The sequence below is a fragment of the Glossina fuscipes genome, unplaced genomic scaffold, assembly GCF_014805625.2.
Source record: "Glossina fuscipes isolate IAEA_lab_2018 unplaced genomic scaffold, Yale_Gfus_2 128, whole genome shotgun sequence".
NCBI lineage: Eukaryota > Metazoa > Arthropoda > Insecta > Diptera > Glossinidae > Glossina > Glossina fuscipes.
In genome coordinates, this window is record NW_023998471.1 from 1844928 (window position 1) to 1866380 (window position 21453).

General features: G+C 33.1%; 2 protein-coding genes across 4 annotated transcripts in view; one reads left to right on the forward strand and one right to left on the reverse strand.

Annotated features, from left to right (window-relative positions):
* Positions 1-337: 337 nt before the first annotated feature.
* The window catches only part of LOC119640855 (DNA-binding protein Ets97D-like), a 72648-nt gene continuing 51532 nt past the window's right edge, over positions 338-21453 (reverse strand). The window contains exons 2-8 of one of the 2 annotated variants that reach the window (XM_038039128.1): positions 2351-2662; positions 2112-2247; positions 1985-2054; positions 1793-1925; positions 1433-1734; positions 1095-1374; positions 338-1027 (exon numbers count right to left, since the gene is read on the reverse strand). In XM_038039128.1, the coding sequence (XP_037895056.1) occupies positions 591-1027; positions 1095-1374; positions 1433-1734; positions 1793-1925; positions 1985-2054; positions 2112-2247; positions 2351-2423 (1431 nt within the window). In that variant the 5' untranslated portion in view covers positions 2424-2662 and the 3' untranslated portion in view covers positions 338-590. Of the gene's footprint in view, positions 1028-1094; positions 1375-1432; positions 1735-1792; positions 1926-1984; positions 2055-2111; positions 2248-2350; positions 2663-21453 lie in introns of those variants that run through there. The other variant, XM_038039129.1, reaches the window with a different exon arrangement.
* The window catches only part of LOC119640853 (aminopeptidase N), a 106702-nt gene continuing 105565 nt past the window's right edge, over positions 20317-21453 (forward strand). Inside the window, exon 1 of one of the 2 annotated variants that reach the window (XM_038039122.1) lies at positions 20317-20772. The gene's annotated coding sequence lies outside the window, so the exon portion shown is untranslated. The remainder of the gene's footprint in view (positions 20773-21453) is intronic. The other variant, XM_038039123.1, reaches the window with a different exon arrangement.

Consider the following 21453-nt stretch of genomic DNA (forward strand, 5'->3'; position numbering starts at 1 on the left):
GTCCCTTTTGAAAACATTTCAATTTGTCATAAAAAGTTCTTATGCCGGTGAATTCTTTCACTTATTCTAAATCAACAGTAATAGGGATTTGTCATTTCGTTCTTCTGTTGAGTTTTAAAAAACCACAAACGCAACCTCGTGTAGTGACTCAGAGAATTAAGCAGGATTCTACACTGCCGATTATTCATTCATTGTTTTTTATTGTCAACAGTTTGTTAAGGGCTTTGGCAATGAATAGAAAACAAATCGATATCCACATTTTGTAAATTTTATTCAATATAAAATTGGATTCTTGTTTTTAAACTTCATTAACTTATAACCTATGTAATATTTTGTTTCTGATAATCGTAAAAAAATGACATGCGTCCTTGCACATTTCCAATGATGCTGCAAAAGCAGATAAAGATAATAAACAAGCAATTTTAATAAGTGCACATGTAACGAGAAGGTTTACAAAACAAATATCAATAATGCAATGATGTAAAAAAAAGGAATAAAATAAAATATAATGCACCAGGTCAATCTGGTGGTTCAATAATAAATTCTTCTTTCAAAATGCATAACGGCTCCTCTTTGACTCGCACCCACTGTCATTTATTATTCGACTTATAGTCTTTTTGCTCCAAGTAAATAGAATCACTAATGGTTCTTTCATTGACCAAAGCTGATAGTTCGCCGGCACTATAACCGATCAGAAGTTTCAGATCGCAATCAAATTTATAGGTAAAACGTTTGCCAGACACTTTGGATATCATGTCACCATCATAATAATAGCGTAAAGCTCGAGATAATTTTTCATAATTCATAGCAGGTTTATTTTTTTTCTCGCCCCAAAGGCGAGCTACACGTTCCGGATCAGTAAGCTTAAATTCGCCATCATCACCTACCCACTCAATTATGTCCACGTGTTCGCGATCAGTAAGTATCTCAAGGAGGAATTGCCACAATTGTACTTGGCCGTTGTTTCCGGAACCGATGCCATAATTGCTATGAGTAATTGAACCATCTGAGCCTAAAGCCACTTCAGCTAAAAGAAGTGTTAACCAATTGGATATTTAAGAAATTTCCTAAACAACTTGACCATCACGACTTACTTTCTTTCTTAGTATTATGAAAACTTTTGCGCATTATCTTTTGCTCTCGTGGCATGGCAGACAAGGACGGTGTGTTTTTACTTAATTCTGCGTTATTTTCCATTAATTCACTTTCAGCAGCTTTATGTACAACAGCCACAAACTTACATTCTTTCAGCAACTGCACATGAGTCCAAAATACGTTACCAGGATCTTTAGGCAATTTCTTATGAAACTCTTCATGAGTGAGTGTGCAAAGTTGACGACCCGTTATTGACCATTCGTTCATATTAAAGTTAGTCTTTGAGAATATTAAGATGTTAAGACAAACGATAGATTTCTATATGTAAAAAACTCACCAATTCGAATTGCTTAATGGCCCATTGAAGCCAATATTTCACATGAGCTACTGTCCAATCATTGGGATTGTCGGGTATTTTCAGACGTGCCTGTTCCTTGCGAAACTTGCTATCCAATACCCAATTAAGGTAAGGTTTCTCTTTTTTGGAAGTAGAAGCGCTTTCATGACCGCTTTTACATTTTTTGGATGGGGATTTTTCTTCAGCGCCCTGGAAGGATTGGGAATATTCATTGCGTTTGCATTGTTTATCATCCGAAGTGGAATTTGTTTTACAATTCTCTTGCTCAGCCAAGGCCGCTACTCCAAATTTAAGAAAAGATGAAGAAGCCGTTGTCTCGTGTTTTAATGAATAACTTACCCAAAGCGTCTTCAGTGGGTTTTAGGACATCCAAAATGTTGATTCGTTTAACTATATATTTGATTTCCACATTAATTTGAACCAAGCCTTCACCTTTTACACATTGGTCCACTAAATTTTTGTGAGGTTCCAGCTAAACCCGTAAACTGAATTAAATAGTTGTAACAATCAAGACTAAGTGGATGAACTTACTTCTTGAGCGTCTTGGAGCCAGAATTCATAATCACGAAGGCTTATGTTTAGTTTCTTTTCTAAAAGCTTGCTGTAATTAATGTATTCACTTATTAAGTGCAGCTTTTTCCTTTGGCAAAAAACTTACTGCAATGTTTTTAACGGTTCTCTTATATCCATATGCATAATAATTTCATTATCTATTGCTATTTGAGAATTGCTATCATCTTGGTTCCCTGTAATATACAAATCACTTTGTCCAAAAAGTTCGCCTGACATACCTTCTGAAATATGAACATAAAAGATTCATTTCCCGGATGTATGAAGCTCTTTATTGACACTCATCGCAGAGTTGTGGTTTTGTTTTTGTATTTGACAGTCTCTTACCTAAATCAATTCCGCCACTGCTTAAACGCTGTACCAATTCTTCCGATAATTGAGTCATAACATTATTTTCCATATTTATTTACAGAATCACATTAACCGTAACATTTGCAAATAATTTAACAAACAGTTGGTTAACAAATATCAAGAGACATTTTAATTTATTTCATTAATTTCTTCTTGTCTTCTTTTCAATCTTCTTTCTCTTTCCGCATCCTATCTTCTGCTTTCTGTACATGATAATGTTGCCATTGTTCTACATTTTCTTTTTTTAATTTACACATACTTTTATTTATCCTGCAGTAATAACAGAAACTGAAATATATGAAAAAAATTGTTGTAACCCTTTGCTGTTTGGTTTTTTATATAGACGCATTTAGCAAAGCGTCTTCTGAATAAAATAATTACGCTACAATGAGATATGAATAAGAATTTTCAATAAATCTAATATCGTATTATTTTCTCTCGTCTTTTTCGTTTCATTCTAGGTTGTCGCGCCTTTTCTGTTGTCAATGCATTGTATACAAAGTAAATATATCAATAATAAAGAAGTTTAATAAGCATTATTTTAATAACATTTATCAATTAAATTATGGACAAAAATTGTGTGTTATTGATTTGTTGATTAAGTTACTTCGACTTTATCATAGGCGTTTAGAACGTATACATAGGGTCTTCTTTTGCAAGTTTAAGTAAGTTTTCTAAAACACCTGTTAACAGTAGTAACTCTTTGCAAATCACTAAAATAGTTTAAAGTTTCTTACTAAAATGACAAAAAATGATTGCGAATTAATATGTAAAATATTAAATTATTGAGATAAGTGGTTGACGTTTAAAAACTTTAAAAGTTTTTTGTATCGTTTAACAAATTGCGAACCGTAGATCAATAATTTCGCGAAAAATTACTACCTCAGTGAAGCATCTTCAAGTACTAAAGAATTGTTTTTGGCGGAAAATGTGAAGTGGCCAATTGTGCCGACGTTCTTGGTAAACCAAATAATATTTTGCAAATGTCCCGAGCGATTGATAAGAACTTCTGTTAATGCGCAACTTTTCTTAATGTGGTAGTGTTATGGCAAATATCTTTGCCAGGGACTGATGCGTCAATATATTTCTTCTACTAAAGAAATTGAACTCGCCGACAATTCTTTTTAGCTCTTTTAAGTTTGTATAAAAACGCGTCTTACAACAATGAAAAAGTGATTATCATTTATCAAAGACAAAGATTTCCCGCTAATACATTGAAAAATAAAAAGCAAAGCCACCGGAGCAATGATAGGGTATGATAACCGAGCTTCATTTAGATATAAATATTATAGGCCAAAAAGCAGACAATAGTTTTTTTGCTATATATAATTTTCAGGCTATTGATAGTTTAAGCTTCTAATTAGAAAAATGGCAATATTTTTGCATATAGTAACTTGAGAACAAAAATTATTGTTGTAAATATCATAGAGTATTACGTTCGCTCTGTAAATTAGCAGAGAGTTCAACGGTCGCTTTGCTTGCCCACCTTTAGGTGTAAATTAATGTAGATTAATTTAAAGTAAAGAAAAACCTCAATTTTATAAACGGCCTGTATATAAACGGTTTATTTATTTTCACTTTATTTTAACTTTATTTTATTTATTTGTATGCTTTATTCACTACTTATTCACTACTGCTGTTGTTTTGGTTGTTAAATTGCCAATTTGTTTGTTAGTATAGAATTTCAACAGATGTTTTTTATTGATTAGCAGAGAATTTGGAAGAAATTGTGGACTTTTGTCGACGGCTTTGCAAATTAACATAGAGTATTACGTTTTTTCTGTAAATAGCATAGAGTATTACCTTTTTTCTGTAAATAGCGAAAATTTAGCTACTGTTTTGTTTAATTTGATAATAGAAAAAAAAAAATTATGGCGGTCTACTTTTAGGCTAACTTGTACAATTAAATAAGCTTGGTTGGCGTATTTTCCAAAACACTAGAGGAGATGATAGAAGAACAAAAGCGACCAAGTCAAGGAGAAAGAATCGAAAACCATTAAAAAGAATAACAATTTCTTTTATATATATTTTCATATATATTAATAAAGCTATTTTAAATATATAATAAAGCTATTAACGCCATGCGTTGTTCACAATAATTCTTTTTAATAGATTTGAACTAGTAACATGCTTATGATTTATTATTAACCTTACTTTAGCTCTAATTTTAGTTTCTTTCTGTTCTTAAATAAAAAAAGAAGCAATGCTTTCAATGATATCATAAAAAGTAGCCAGATTACCCAGAGGATAAGCATATCTATTTCTAGAATTCCAAAATTTTAGATGTAAAGATGTACCTACAGAAACAGGTATTGTCTCAAAAAAATCTGATAAAATTTTGAAGCGGCTTAAGAACACCACACACAAGTTAATCTAATAAAATTGTTTCTAATTAAAAATATTAAAAAAATTTTAAGACGCCAGTTGACGGAAATTATCAATTATTAATAATGCTGTTTATTTTTTGATACCAATTTCCGTAAAATATATACAATTACTTCGCAGGATGGGCAAAAAGAAACAATGTGAAATCGAATAAGTGATACAATAACGTTGCGCCGCCGTCTCATAAATTCCAAGCTACAACTATTCCCCACATTTAAGTATTGAAACAAATAGTTTAAGGGACAACTATAGCAATGTACATGGCTTTTTGTTATATCGTTCATCTTAATATCATCCAATTTAGCCCAGAAAGAATTGCGGGGTACATTTAAGCACGCGACAATCGCCAAGAAAATCTAATCGTGTGTGGAAATGTTTTGGCAATTATCGCTAAATGCGTTCCCTCAACGACATCAAATCTGGCGACAATAATATTGATGTCGCTTAGACCAAATTGCACAGATCTCCTTTTTAGAGCTGCGTTTGGAGCTGCGAAAGAAAAATATAAACTGCTGTTGGAAAATAAATTAATCATTCAAAAATTTAAAATAATTAAAAGAAAATAGAGTGTGTCTAAAATTACATTTACGAAAGGTGAAGAAAAAGATAAAAAAATTAAGTAAAGGCAAGTACAACAACATTACACCTAACAACAATTCTGCATAACTCTCTATTTATTTCATTTGCGTGCGTTTTATTGTTCGCTATATGTGGTTTGCTTATACAAAATAAATAAACGTCAAATTGGCTCTCATTCCTTACAAATCAAATTTCGAATGCCATCTAATCCAGCAGATGTGCCCTTAGAGACACTTAATGCCTTGTTAAACTTAACGAGGGTAATCTTCCTTAAAGTAGAGGAGCCACACAACTCATCAAACGAAAAACAATGTTTGATATGGCTAGAAGGATCAGAAAGGTTAAAGTTCATTAAATAGCTTAGTGAGCATTGAATCATGCGCAAAGCTGTCTCCTCTGAATATAATAACTACTTGCCGTAGATCACTAGTATAGACATATCACTTTTGACATTATTACAGAAGGTTTTCCATCCTCTTCGCTTCTCCAATCTAAATTTCTTTACATACGTCCGCATTCACACGTATTTATGCATTAGATGTTAGTAAATATGTACACGTATTGAAGTGTTAGTGCATTGACTAAGCTTTATCAGGATAAAGTGTCTAGAGAAGCGATTAGGAACATTAAAGCCTATCTCACGAAGTAATGCGGGCGAGTCAATTGTACCATCTATTAATTTGATTACGAAGGAAACCCTAAGAACAAATCTACGTTTCTCCAGTGACGGTAACGATAACAGAAGCAACCTATTTTCATAGGGTGGAAGAGGGGCAATCGGGTCCCAAGCTAAATTCTAAGCGCAAACAGCAAGAATTGCTTTTGAACAAATTCAATTGAATCTACGTACCACCTATATGAGGGAGGCCACGCAACAGAGGCATACTCAAGTTAGCGAGAGCTCAATATGCAAATTGAAGCGTAACCTATAATCAAATAGAACGCCTAAATCTGTGAACAAATCGACGTCTTCCAACTTGTGCGAATCAATGAAATATTGAGTAATGAACGACTTCCTTCTTGAGAAAGAAAGCTTCTTATATTTATTTAAATATAGTTTCAGAAGATTCAAGAGCAAAGAGCATGCAACCAAAATATTCAAATCACTTTGACGATGATGTGATTGCGATTCTACGGAAAAGGAAGAAAACAGTTTCACATCACCAGCATATATTAAGATCTCGCTGAATTTAATCACGGAGGGCAAATCATTGATGTATAAATTAAATAAAATGGGTCCTAAGTGGCTAAGCTACCTTGAGGTACGCCAGACGTCACGGGAATTCATCCGAGGTAATGAGGTTACATAAAACCCTGAATGATCTACCATGCAGATAAGAGCTTAACCATTGCACTAAGAAGAAAGTTAAGCCAGAGGCTTGGAGTTTAAAGATAAGTAGTCTATGGTTAACCAAATCAAACGCTTTGCTAAAGTCAGTATATATGACATCAGTGCGAGAGCCACTAGAGAAAGCCTTGAAAACATGAGAAGTAAACTCTAACAGATTGGTGACCGTTGATCTTCCCTTTCGAAAGCCATGTTGGAAAGGAGAAATATCCGATTTCATGGAAAAGGCTATATGCTGAGCCACAATTTGCTCGAACAGTTTAGTCAAGACACTCAACTTGGCAATGCCTCTGTAGGTCTCTACAAGTTGCCTACTACCACTTTTGTGAACAGGAATAAGGAAACAAGTCTTCAAACACAAAGGGAAAACCCCTAAATTCAAGGACTTGTTAAAAATCTTTGAGATAACACCACATAGCTCGCCAGCACAAGATATAAGTACACATGAGGGGATTCCATCAGATCCAGGCGAACAATTATATTTTAGAGAGCTCAATCCTCCAAAAAATCATTTTCAGATATAACAAAGTTAGGAATTGAGATCAAATTAGCAATCGGATATGGATAATTTGCTGTTGTCGGAAGTATCCTGCAAAGAGATTTGAGGTTTCAAAATCATCCGAGGACTCGGAGCGATTAAATTATGGAGATTTTTCGTTTGGAATTAGCGAACTTAAAAAAGTATTTAGGATTAGCAAACATGGAGGATTTAACAAACTGAAGGTATCTGCAATAGTATTGGCGGTTGAGGGAATTAAATTTATGCCTTGCCACTGCGTAAACGAAATAGTGGAAAGAAGAACCACTTCTCGAAAATCTTTTGAAAAGCTTGTTTTTCCTATTCTTGTAATATTTAATTGTTTCATTAAACCACGGGAGACACTTGCTCCGAGGACGGGATTGCTTGATTGGAACGGATGCAGGAATAGCTTGACTTAATATACTGTAGAACGTCGACAGTAAGCTACCAATACTTCCCACTGAGAAATCAAGCACAATATGAGAAAGATGTGGATTTGGAATGGAAACGTTGATTTTATGGAAATCATAAAATTTATATGAAAAATTTGAATTTGGAACGTTATGGAAGTTCAACGAACCAACATGCTTGTAATGAAAGGAAATACCCAATGCTGGATGACATGGATCCTCAGGTAAACTAAACGGAAGACAACGATTAACGCAAATCTCAGGAAAATTTGCAAAACAGAGATCAAGCAGTCTACCATTACAATGGCAATAAATTCAACGTCGGGAGTAGTTGGAAATTCAAATGAATAGGAGGGAACTGTCGAAGAAATGGCAATTAAACCACCACCACCATTGCGATACAATCGATCGTTTCTAAAAACTTGAAACGAATTATGGAAAAGCTCCGACGAATGTAGACCCGGCTTTAACCGTGTTTCAGTGAAGACCAGACAGGAAAACTCCGTGCTCATTGAATTTAGGAAGATAAAACGAATTTTTGAATTTAGACCCCTAACATTTTGATAAATGAGAGAAAATGAGCCTGAAGAAATATTTAGTTTTTTGAGGGGGAAAGAGCTACTGCATTAACATTACGGTGTCGATCCCGAGGGATAAATTCCTGAATTAAGGATCCAACCGGCCACAATGGTTTATTTAACATCAAATCCATATTTTCAGTCGGAACTAGAATTTTAAAAAATGAGATCGTTCTACATTGAGAAGGAGCCAGTTTGAAAATACTAATGCGGTTTAAATTGAGGTATTCCTGCTTTGCCTTTGGAATAAATTTCTTTGTAAACTGATTTGTACAATAATGTTTCTTCTTATTAGGGATTTATTTGAATTTGAATTAATCGAAGGAATAAACCCGGCAGTTTCTAATGGATGTAGTTAACCCCTTTGGGAAATGTGCATTTAAATTGTTTCGCAAAAATGTGCCGCCCACGAGTTTGTAATCATATAAAATTAGGTTGTAATGGAACAGTTTGACAAAAGAACATACATCCATTCCAGAAATTGTTATGGTAAATGCATGTTTACACTTTTTTCATGGCGTATATATTCGTTATACACGGTTGAAAAAAAGTTTATACATATGCCCAAGAAGCCATATTGGATCTCCCTTTATTTTAAAAAAAAAAGCTTTTGTAAAAACCAGAAAACAAATTTAACAAATAATTCGTTTGAAAATTATTAATTCTTTGAATAAAATTAATATAACAAACTTAGTGGAGTGCTTGCTAGCCTTGGCTTAGGAGACACTGATTGCAATATTTTATGGAATAATGGTTTACTTGTGATTTGTTAATTTTCCCTGTGAAATGAAATCAAGTCATGGTAAACAAATTAAACGGCTAGAAATGAATGAATCATTTTTACGATCTTTGAACAATTGCTGTAACTTCTCATCTTATTTGGAAAGGTGATATCATCTGAATTTTGGTTAATTATTAGTCATTTAAAACTCGTGAAAAATGTGAAATTTTTTAAAAAGAAATTATTTCACATCTTCAAAAATAAAAATATTAAAAATAGCCGGGGGCAGATAAAACAAATTTTCAATGTTCTTCCATTTAGATCCCGTATCTGCCAATAAATCATATTTTTGAGGAAAGTAGAATATCTGCTGTCAAGTTCAGTTGCAGTCAATGTAGTAAAAAAGCATTTCGTTCATTGCATTCAGAAAATGCATTATCGATTCTAACACCGATACACATTACTCTTGACATGTTGTACCTGGCGCAGTAAAAGGAGGATTAAACAAAAAATACATGAACCCAATTGCGAACAAAAGTTCCCGTTGCTATCTTAGAATTAAATTAATTGAATACAAATTTTTCACACATCACACATCACATCGCCCTGGATTGAAGCAGTCCTCTTTGTACGTTTTGCGTCAATTTCGAGCATTGCAATTTGTAGCTCGTATACCCGAAATATTTTCTCACTTTTCACGATAAAATTTGAGCAAAAGCTTCGCTCAGATCCAAGTACAGCAGAATTTACTTTACCTATAATTCACAAGGATTAAAAACAACAAAATATTTCACTATACTTATTGTTATAAGCCACTTCTTAGTTGGCCGGCCGGCCGGGCAAGGTTATGTGCGGGTTTTTAAATACGTTCGTTGTTATTGTTCGGAAGGGGGAAAAACGATTCCCAAGGAGAGTAACCTTGATTAATTTCACATTGTTTGTCGTTAATTAGTTTTGCGTAACAAGTCTTTTTTTAACAAGCAATGCTCTTATATAGAATATAGAGTTATAGTGCACACTACGTTGCCTAAATGGAAGTTCACTTTTACCAAGATGAAATTAGCTTTGCCGAGCAATCAAATAGCAAGTTCTCCGAAATACATTTAAAGAATCGAAAGTTATAGATGAAGATATGAAAAGAGTATCGTTTTTCTTCGAGATTGCTTCCGGTAGCTTCTTAAGCGATGAAGGAACGTTTTTGCGAAATTTCAGTTACCTACCTATATTTTTGAGACTGTGGCATGTCGACAAAAAAACCAGCTTGAAATGATCTCTTTTGGTAGCTGGACAACGAGAGTAGGTAGAAAAAAATTGATTATAGGTGCTTGAAGCTCTTCTCTCTATGGCAAAATGTCACCAACAAGTTATGAAGCATTATCATCGGCGTAACCTTTTTTGTGAAGATCGAGAATTAAAAAGGAAGAGAATAACGCACTTGTTACTTTTAGTGTTGAACACTTCCCAAGTAAGTTCAATTTTTATTTCTAACTAGTGCAGCGCTAGCCTCGGTCATCTACAATTGTAATATTGTTCAGATATTGCCTAGGTTTGCAAGCGTTATTCGTTTGCAAATTCAAAATACAGCTCCAGCTTCAAAAAGAGGTGAAAAAAGAACTAACTGAATTATACTAAGGTACTTGTTCGATCACAACGACCAAGTGTTGATTAGTATGTCTTGATTGAAGATTATGCTGTGAGGTGCAAGGAGTGAGGGGGAATTTTATATGGAACGAAATGTTTCCGGGCTTCCTATTTGAGTTACTTCTCTACTACTTATATGGATTTTAAACCCAAATATGTATAATACGCGTATTTGGTATTTCTTTAGATACAAAACCCAATAGCTTGTAAACAAAATATTTAGATTGTAAGGCAAACAGTCTTTCGCGATTTTATGTTATTTGTTAAAGTCTTTTTCAGATTAAGTTCGTACCGCTGAATTGTGATTTATAGAGAGAATGCATGCCAGTTGAATTCGAAAGGAAAACACTAATAAAACATAAAGAGAGAAAGCGTGCCAGTTGAATTTGTATATAAATGAACAGCCTAGTTGATAAAAATCACGACTACTAAGCAGGTGTTCGTGAACTCAAATCTCAGTGCACCAGAGTTTACTTTGGTCGTGGCTATGGTGAGCAGACAATCGGTAAAGGCGTATAATACTTACCGATTTAGACACACATCCATTGTACTGTGCGCACTGTCTCCCTATCTCTTCGTTCTTCGTTTTTCTAATTGTTCCATTAGCGATTGATTACATTATAAAACAAAAAGGCAGGCTTTCACAGTTAATTCTATCTGTTTGTGTGTTATGTTTCAATGTTGTTGTTACACAAGCACACAGCCTGTGTCTGCTTGTCTACAAAAGCCAAGCGGTCCAGTATTCCAGCATATATTCGGTTGAAATCAATATCTGTTACGATACCTTCTTTGAGATATTGCGTGCTTCAGTCGGTTTTACCATTTTTTCTCCCACGCTAGGGGAGATAAGAGTATCTGCCTTTTTTCAGGTCTAAAATTTGTCGCTCTACAAATGCTATGAAAGGCAACAACATCTGCGTCGAGACTGTTGACAAACAGCTAAAGTAAACATGGTAATACCTATGTTTCTATTTCATAATCGGTTGTCGTTTTCATCTTGATGTTAGTTAAAGCTTTCGGTTATGGGAAAATCATATCAATTAAGAATTGGTGATCAATTGTGGTCAATTTTAGAATACTTCCTGTTATAAGGTCGAGAAAGAATTTCTCATTTTAAGACTTAATGCTTCCTAACGAATAATAAGGCATTGTGAAACTTACCCGTTGTTAACTACTGTAAACTTTAGAAAGAAATTTTTTATTAACAGGGCTTCGCATTTTATTTAAGGTCCATTTAACGGAATCAAGAATCCTTTATAGAAGTTTAACTAAAATATACGAAGCATTTATTTTGAAAATGGATTCAAGTTCATTCTCTACATATGTTTTTTTTTTTTTGACAAAAATAAAGCAATTGAAAATGTACAGGTTATGTAACTAAAGTACGTTGTAGACAGACAATTGTGTGTCGTTTTTCACGTTTCCTTCCTTATTGCTATCCAGCTTGAAATGATTGTATTTGATTTTTCTTGGTTTTTGTTTTTATGTTTATTATTCCTTCCGTATTGCTGTTGTTTTTGTCTTTTTTGTACTTAAATTATTCAATTGCTATTGGGTCTTGCTAATTTTTAACAACACTTTTTTTTGATAATTACATGAAAGTATATATTTTCTAATAGAAATGAATTTACTGATTTAAGATCTCTTATTAAATCTAGCATGAAATATATGCACATATGTACATATCTATACACACAAGGTTTGACAAATTTGTTGGTACTACAATTTCGATTTGAAATTCTCTAGGCTCAAGTAACTCTTTCCAATCCATAAGAGGATAAAAAATCTCTCTCAATGGGACCATTTAACAGACATCTTTGTAAAAGCTGTGTTATTCGTCCCATTTAATAGATGACAGAGATTTTTTATTCACCACTTCTTTTATTTATTTATTTTTTTCTTACTTATTAAAAGCAACTCTGTGTTCAATGGGAACAATAGGAGTACAACTACTAATAGCTTTGCCGACAAAAGTTTGCAATAAATATATATGTAATATATATAGACAAGCAAGCACGGACTGGATCGGTCTATGTGTTTAACAACAATAACTTCTTTATAAAACCCACGCACAAAATTGAATGAAAAAGTAAATAAAATGACATTCAATTAAACCACATATTGGACTTGCAGTTAATTAATAGAACACAAAAAAGTAGAAAAACTAAGCCATTATGTGTCTACAACAGCAGTGAACAAGTAATTAGGCCTAGAAAACGCAGACGTGTTGTTGCGGTTTCTTTTCACAGATGTGATAGTGATCAAAGTGGGTGGGGTTTTGAGTGAGAGGCAAAAACTGGCAAACCTAAAGCGCATAAGTTATATCCGTCGGTGGTGTTCATAAAAACATAACAAATTGTAGTAGAGAGAAAGCTTACGAACTGTTGTTGAGCCTAATCGACTTGATGAGAAGGATTCAAGTTTCAAAGAAGTTTCATTAGAGGAATTACAATTTTATTTTGCGCTCATTATATTAAAGCCTTTGGTGAGAAGTTTATAAGAAAGAGGTTTTCTTATTGTCTCGATATGATTTATTCGTTTGAATAGTTACGTTATTTTCAAAACTAATTTTTTAAAGATAGTCACGTTTTCAAGCAAAAATGAGTGGAAGAAATACTTGAAAAAAATATAGCAAACCACAAAAAAAAAACTTTTAGACCATGTCCATCATTACCACAAAAATTTTCACCGGACAACATTTTCCAACCCTCGCAAACGCTGTGTGAAAGGATACATTTTATCAATGTGATAATTGCCATTGACCATTTAAAGTCTTATCACGTTGTTCAAAATAGTTAGATTCCATTTTTTTATTATTATTAATCTATCATCTATTATAAAAATCCTTTAAAATCTTCATTTATGCAATAATTGGGTTAAGCCGACAATGTAGAAAGCAATTTCGGAATCAAATTCTTATTGCGACCAATGATAACCGCTGATTGCGGTCTTCTATTAAATTTACTTATGCTCCTTAACCGTAGTGCTTGTATAATTAATTGTTCTTTTTAATCTAGTTTGTGATTTCAAAACAAAAATGTTTTTTTTTCCATCCTTTCGTAAACAGTAAATTTGAATGTTAGTAGTTTATTAGGTCAATTTGAAATATCATGAAGACATACTTTACCATTCGCTGAAAATTATGCTGCAAAAAATGTTATAAAAATACAATAAACGTTAGTGTGTCAATGCTTAGAACATAAGTATGTTAAACTTTTCTAACTGTGCACAAGTGTCTCATTCAATTATTTTGCAAAGGGATAAATAAGATATTTTGCACATAAGTAGAAAGCGAGGAACGCATTCTTAATGGAAAAACATGCTTTAATAGTGCTTTAAAAGAATGATTTTATGTACGTTAGGCAGGGTAGAAAGTTCTATTCATATTCATTTTGCCTTCTTTAAATAAGAGCTAAGATTAAAGATGATTTTTTCATATCTCATATGAGGTGTGTTTAAAAAAAGAAAGAAGAAAGGTGACTCTTTTCCTCGAAAAATATTTATTTATTCATCAATATCTATATTGTAATCTTCAAAGTAATCCCCGTCAGATATAATACACTTGTGCCAGGGCATTTTTCAATTCTTCTGATATGGCCTTTGATGGCCGTTCAGCGATCCGGTCTTCACCTCTCTAATCGGGGCTAAGCTCTGCCCATTTGGATCACTACAAAATACTTGCCTACGGCCATCACCGAGGGATAAGTGTATGTTTATTTTATCAAAATGGTTGCAACGCCCAGAAAGAAGCGTCAGAGACGCCACAAAGTATGTTCTTGATCAGCATCAAATCGTAAATCGATTTAAGCATATCCGTCTGTCCGTCCGTCTGAGTAATGACTATTGTAAACATTTTCATGGCCGCAAAAATGAAGCCCTCGACTTCAAATTTCGCAGAAGCTTTGGAAATTCTTATTGAAAATGGGCCAAATCGGTCGAGCGACACCTCTGGTTTTCAAAAAGAATAATAAATTTGTTTTTTGCTCATCATTCATAAACTGTAACAGATGAATGTGCAAAAATTTAAATACATATTCAGTGGACCAGTGCTCCTGTATAAAAGTGAAAAAAATTCGCTTATCCAATGTTATAGTTTATCAAAATTTAGTTTTTTTTTTTAAAGACTTTATAAGGCCCAGAAACAAGCCTCAAAAACACCATAAAGGATCTCAATTAATGGCCAGTTTCAAATTTGGAATGTACCTAAGCATATCCCTTATTTCGTCTGTCCATCTGCCCCTCTGCCCAATTGTGTAGTATCTGTAGTATTCTCCCACGAGTGAAAATGAATATATCGCTACAACTTGCAAAAAAATTTCGAAGGAACCTAAACCTTACACGTCAGCATGAAAATTTAGTGCTTTTGCTTTTTTTGACTTTCTTAGGATAACGGCAATAGGTATAAAACATTCGGTCTGGGTCGAATATAATTTTCTTGCTTGTTTTTGGTTATGATGTTTTTATTTACCCGTACGATTCAAAAGGTGTGTGTGTCTATTGTCCCTTTACCAATTGACAATTTTCGTGGGAGTTTAATAAAATTCTTCTACTAAATTATTCGCGGAAAAGAAAATGGGGCTAAGCCTATTTTGGTAAAGTGCTAGCGGTCCGATCCCTTTGCTTTTTGAATAAGGTTACGGTTCTGATCAGTCTACGGGCCATTTCTCGAATCATTTCGTCTTGTTTTAGACCTTACGAAGTGTCTTAAATTTTATCAGCAATACTAACAGGCAGTGATGAAGCATAAAGTGGTTTATCAAATATATTTTTCTTCCTTCTAACCTTCTAAATTCTTGGCACCTATTCCCTGTCAAATACCTGATGCACAGTAAAGAGATTTCTTTTTTTAAGGATCATGCTAATGTTAAAATGCATGCATAAAGGTTTAAAAAAAATAGATGACAGGCGAACATTCATTAATGAGCGTAAAGTGTCTAAATGTTTAACACTTTACCAGATACATAACACCATCATCATTGGCATCATCATCATCTTCATCAGCAATTACAACATGTTGTTGTTATTGTTAATGCTATAAAGTGGTATAAAAGTGCGTATGCTTTGTGTGTGATTGTGGGTCTCGGATAACAATCATTACAAAAATTAATTAGTATAATTTAAAAACGACTGACTACAAGAATATCTCGTTTGACGAATGTCATGTCTTAGAAAGTGTAGTGGTCTGAATATTGAGCATGAAAATATTTTTACATAATCCCCCATTGTAGTGCGTGTAAATGAAAATGAATTTATAATGCTTTACATCCGGTAGGCTTAATAGTATTTAGACTAACTCATGAATCACATCTATATAAATATAGACTGAATTTTTTGAAAAACTTTTCCGGAAGACTTTCTAAGAAAATTGTGTTTATATATAGAGATAAACAATTGTTCGCATTACTTCATTGCTATTATCAAAGCAAAGTCTACTGTTGGTTTAGGTAGAATCATTCGTAAATGAAGTAAAACAAACAAGTTTGACTCAATAAATTATCGCTATTCCTCTCACTTCTGCTCTAAAGTCTGAAGTATGTGTCAATTGTTGTTTGACTTGTAAATTTTATTTTTTCACTGAGTTGGTTTTCTTAGAATAATAACGCATTTATAAACTTAAAAGCTAAGGTACCTTCTAAAGGTTTTAGTCGGTGCACGGGTGTGTTACTTTTTATACCCACCACTGAAGGATACGGGTGTAATTGTTTTGGATTTGTATTGAAAATGGGCCAAATTGGTCAGAGCAGAAACCTGCAGTGGTGCATAAAGTGAACGCAAGTCCGTTTTTTTTAACAGAAATTTTAGGATATTTGCTCGCTACTCGGGAATTATCAAAGTTAGAAGGCTGAAACTTTCCACGTTTACTCTACGAGACGCTTCACTCTCCAGGCCCAAAAATAGAACCGAACAGCCTTGTCCACACAAAGTTACGAGTAATTAAATTTTATTGTTTTCACTTTTTTGAGATTTAATGCTTGTTTATCATAAGGCAAACAAGACAGAATTTTTAAAACTATTTTGTACACTCCCCAAATGAAGATATATAATTTGGTTAAAAATAGATTAATCCTAAAATAAATATGGTAGACACAGCAAATAAATTTTTTTTAAATAATACCAACGATATGGGTATCAAATGGAAGAACGTGGAGCGTAGAATGCGAAAAGTATAGTGGTGGGAATGCAATATTCGGCCCAAGCCGAATATAACTTTCTTACTTGTCATTATTATACAGGTGGTATTTATTTATTCATCAATATCTATTTTGCCCCCTCCAAGGTAATCCCTCTCAGATATAATATAATGGTGCCGTTGCCTTTTTCCAATCCTTGAAACGCTTATGCATATATGTAAGGCCTAGGCCGACGGTTTCTAGGCGGAGCACACGCATAGGCGCTGCATAGACCCACGCATAAGCGGTCTATAGGTAGCGCATAGGCTGTGCATAGGAGGTGTGCAGCCCATACATAAGCGGTGACTGTTGAATTTTGATTGAATTTTGACTTAAATTTCAAAATAAAATTTTGAATTTCTTTAGCTCATTCGAAACATATTTCCGTTTAGATTCGGACGATATAGGTGAATATAGGGGCCATTTTCTAGTTTGGTCGCGTTACAATCTAAAATTTGAGAATTTTTCCATAACCGTTTTTGCTAACGTACCAAATTTGAATAAATGCGTAGATCTATTTCTTATAAGCAGAATTTGAATTCGTTTAGCTTGTTTGAAAGGTATTTTCATATAGATTCGTGAGGTGTCCACAAAAATTATTTGCATGTTATAGTATGGGCGGAGTAGGCTTCCGAATTTTATTTCCGAAATGGTTGGTGTCTTTGTTAGGCGAATTCGATGGTTGCGCTATTAGGGTCTACTTTGCAGAAATACCTAATTAGTCCAAGCGAAGTTCATTGAGACACGATCTTGAAAAACCTATCTGGTGTATCTAAAAAATTACTGAACTGATTTCCTTGCGATAAAATTTATCTTCAAATCTTCAATTTACTGAACTTATGTAATCATTCAATAATAAGTGTATGTACGTGAAACTAATTTTTGTTATGTGGTTCCTAAATTGCCATTCAGGTCATTAAAGCTATTCATATTCTTTATTATTTTAATAAGTCTTTTAGTAATCCTCTAACCACATCACGTTATTGATTTCTTGAAGGACATTATGACATTACAATTTTTCTGTACTACATTCACTTCTCGGTAAAATTTTTATGCGCGTTCATATAAATACACAAGCGTACACACACAAACACAGGCGAAAGAAGCCTTTTACCCGAAGTGTAAGCTACAAACAACATAATATGATGATAACAAATTTGTTGTTAGGTTAAGTACGCTTGTAGTGCATAACACATAAAATTATTAGCTTAGAAGACAGTTGTCTTTGCATGTACGTGTGTGTTGGCGGTTGGCGCCAACGTGACTTTGAACACAATGATGTGCACATATTAATGATCAAATATTATTTTCCCTAACATAATGTCGTTTTTTTTCTTCTGTTTTTTTCGTATACTTTCAAGAATTTTTTGTTCCCGAGACAATAAATTTTGTTCAAATGTATCTTTATTTTGTCAAAGCAAAAGATGTCTTGAGACGAACTGTTAACACTTTTCATGCCTTGCAAAAATTTTGTTGCTTGCACATGTGTTAGTGCTTAGGTCGAGACCATTTTCTCTTTCGAAGGGAAGCTCTTTATAGGTGATAACGTATTTGTGAAAATAGTTTGAAGTTATCACTTCTTTTTTTCTTTTTAAAGGCGTTCCAAAATATTCTGAAGTTGTCACTTCTTTTTTTCTTTTGAAAAGCGTTCATTATTTCAACAATTAGAAGGGTGTGGAAAGGTAAAAAAAAATTCAATTTCTTCTATTGTTTGCTCAATTTTCTCAATATCCGAATTCCCGACTTTTTTGATGGGAAAAACCGACGGATGAAAGAAGACATTGTATGTGACAAGGGTAGTTCCAATAAAGAGCGCTGGAAGAAAAGAAGGAATAAATAAATAGATAGACGGACAATGAACGCTTATTTCTATGAAAATGAAACAAATGGGTATTTGTATTAGTGAAGAAACGCATCAACAACGCATAAGCAGATATCAACGAGTCAATAAGATACCGAGCACTGTTCACAATATTGATAAAGAAAAAATAAACGGATAGTGAGACGAATGAACTAAAAGATCGGTGGATGGACGGAGAGATACTTAAATGCACAAACAAATTAACTGCTGGACAATAGATTGATTAAGTGTGCATAGACTGATCAAGAGAAAGAAGACCAGCTGAAGAGACGGCGATGAAAAGATTGGTGAGCAGACGTACTAAAGAAGTATGTCAATGAAGTAGAGGTAAATATATAAATGGTGCGATTTTAGGAGCAATGAGTTGACATCTGAATGCATGCACATACGTGCCGAGCAGCAGATTGGCGAATGAAAAGATGAACCAATAAGCAAAATAAACAAAAGGACTGACCAAATTTAAAATTTTATACCGATCAACAGAATATTTATTTAGTAAGATCTCTAATATGAATTGTAAAGGGAAGAGCGAAATTAGTGTACATTCAATGTACCATGGCCAAAACAAAAAAGCAGATACCACGTAAGAATAATTAATAAATATATATATATATATATATAACGTCCAATGAAAAGAAGCAATAGCAGCCGTGGTATGTCGGAATCTGGCTGCGAACTTGTGGTATGTGGTATTAGCATTATTATTTACATTAATGTTAGCTTAAAGGCAACATTTTCTGTGGCGAACTCCAAATAGCCATAGCTGTTAATGAGATATGAGAAAACGACGGCTTTATTATTGCATCATAAACACAAAAAAGTAAACACATTTGCATATGTCATGCCGGGTAAGTAAGTTGTTTAAGGACAATTCTAAGGATATTCATCAGGTAAACGTCTGGGCTTAAGTGATCAATTTATGTTTAGGGAGTTATTGCAAAAAAACAAATGTAATAAGTTTTAAAGTGCCTTTGCGACATAACATAAATGTCTTAATTTGCTTTGTTGTTATTTTTTCTTTATACAGTTTTTGATTAATTTATTTAGTAATTAAATTTTAAACAGCCAAGTTTTTGAGACTTTATTCCATTTAATAAGTTGTGTTAACACTTTAATCACTTCAGAGTGTAATGTGTGCTTTTCTTAGTTTTTGCTCTTTTCTGCTTGTTTTTTTTTTTTTTTGATTCTACTGTCACGAAGATTCCAGACTGATTACGGTGAGTATGCTTACTCTGCAAACTTACACTTAACAGTTCACTGTTACTCGGTTCGAATCGAACCAATCAGCTGTTTAATTAAATCTATGTGCAAGCTTCTTTGAATGTGTGTGCACGTAAAGTGTGTAGAATCAATGTGTTTTCATTGGTTTTGTTGTTGTTCGCACAATTAAGCGAAAATAATATTTTCAACAACAAACGTTTAGTATGCTTAGTCTGCAAATGAAACTTTAGCTCGACGGTTTGTTAGTGCTGTTGTAGGTAACGTTAAATATTACGATAAATGCAAATTTGTTCTTGTTTTTTCTTTTTGCATATGAAAGAATTTAATAATTTTGTTCGAAAATAAATTAATATTTGACACATTAAGAAGAAAAAAAGAACAGAGATTTATATAATATTTTTAAACTCTATATGAAACATAATATCCAAAGAATTTGTTTTACGTGTAGCTTAGGTGAAGGTGAACAGAAAAAAGAAAAAACAAAAATAAAAAAATTAAATAACAAGTTTTTTTTTACACCTTCATAAATTAAAAAGGAAAAAAATATTTAAATTTTCCCGTGCAATAAATAAAAACAAGTTCTTTCGCCTGCCATGCGTACGGTTTGGTTTAGTGTTTCATTCAATTTTTTTTCAAATTACTAAAAATAATTCATAAATAATAAAATAGTGTTCAAAAAATAAAATCTACATAATATATTCGATCAATAAAAACAGTTGCACAAATAGGAAATAAATCGATATGAAATCAACGTTTATTAATATATGTTTCATTATAAAGTGTTTATAAACTATAATTAAATTTATTGCATTCATATTTATACGAGTACTTATTATAAACAATACTACTTGCTGTGAGTTATCATCTGCTTTAATGAACCTAACTTCTGCATCGATTTTTAATGCTCGTCCTTGCCTTACTTGCCTTTTTGAAAAAAAACTTTTAACTTGGTAAAGATTTAAAAGTGAGTATAATTTTGTTAATAGAATTGTTTTGTTATTATCATTATTTCTCAAATTAAAAAAAAAAAAAAAAAAAAAAAAAAAAAAAAAAAAAAAAAAAAAAAACATAATCGTAGGCACAAGGTAAATATCTATGAATATTGTTAAATTTTTACGTGCTTACTGCACAAGCAAAAGGAGAAATTGCTATCTACGAAGGTCGGGAATGCGTATCAGCGAGCCCTTACAGTATACACATTCTCGGTATTCTAAAGTCCGTCCGTCCGTCCATTTATGAATTTGCTGTTTGTTGGGAGTTTCTACGTAAAGAAGTGAAGGTCTAGAAGGATAACTGAATCTTCCTCTGGCTGCTCTCGGTCAATGCCAGCAGATCAATTATGCTATTGACTCTCATGTGACAGTAAGCACGCCTATAATTGCAAAAAAAAAGAAAAACTTGGCAGCAATCAAATGCTCAAAAAACTAAGCTTTATAGTAAATGTGAATTTATAATTCGATATTATTAGGTACAATTTGTGGATGCTGCGTTGCTTAACCCCCGATTTGTTAATTATTTAAGATTTAATAGAAATATTGAATAGAGCTTTGTAATGGTTTGATGGAAATTGTCTCCAGATCGACACGTTATTCGTTATTAATAAAAAAGAGGACATTAGGGTTATTGAGGCGATTGACATTTAGGC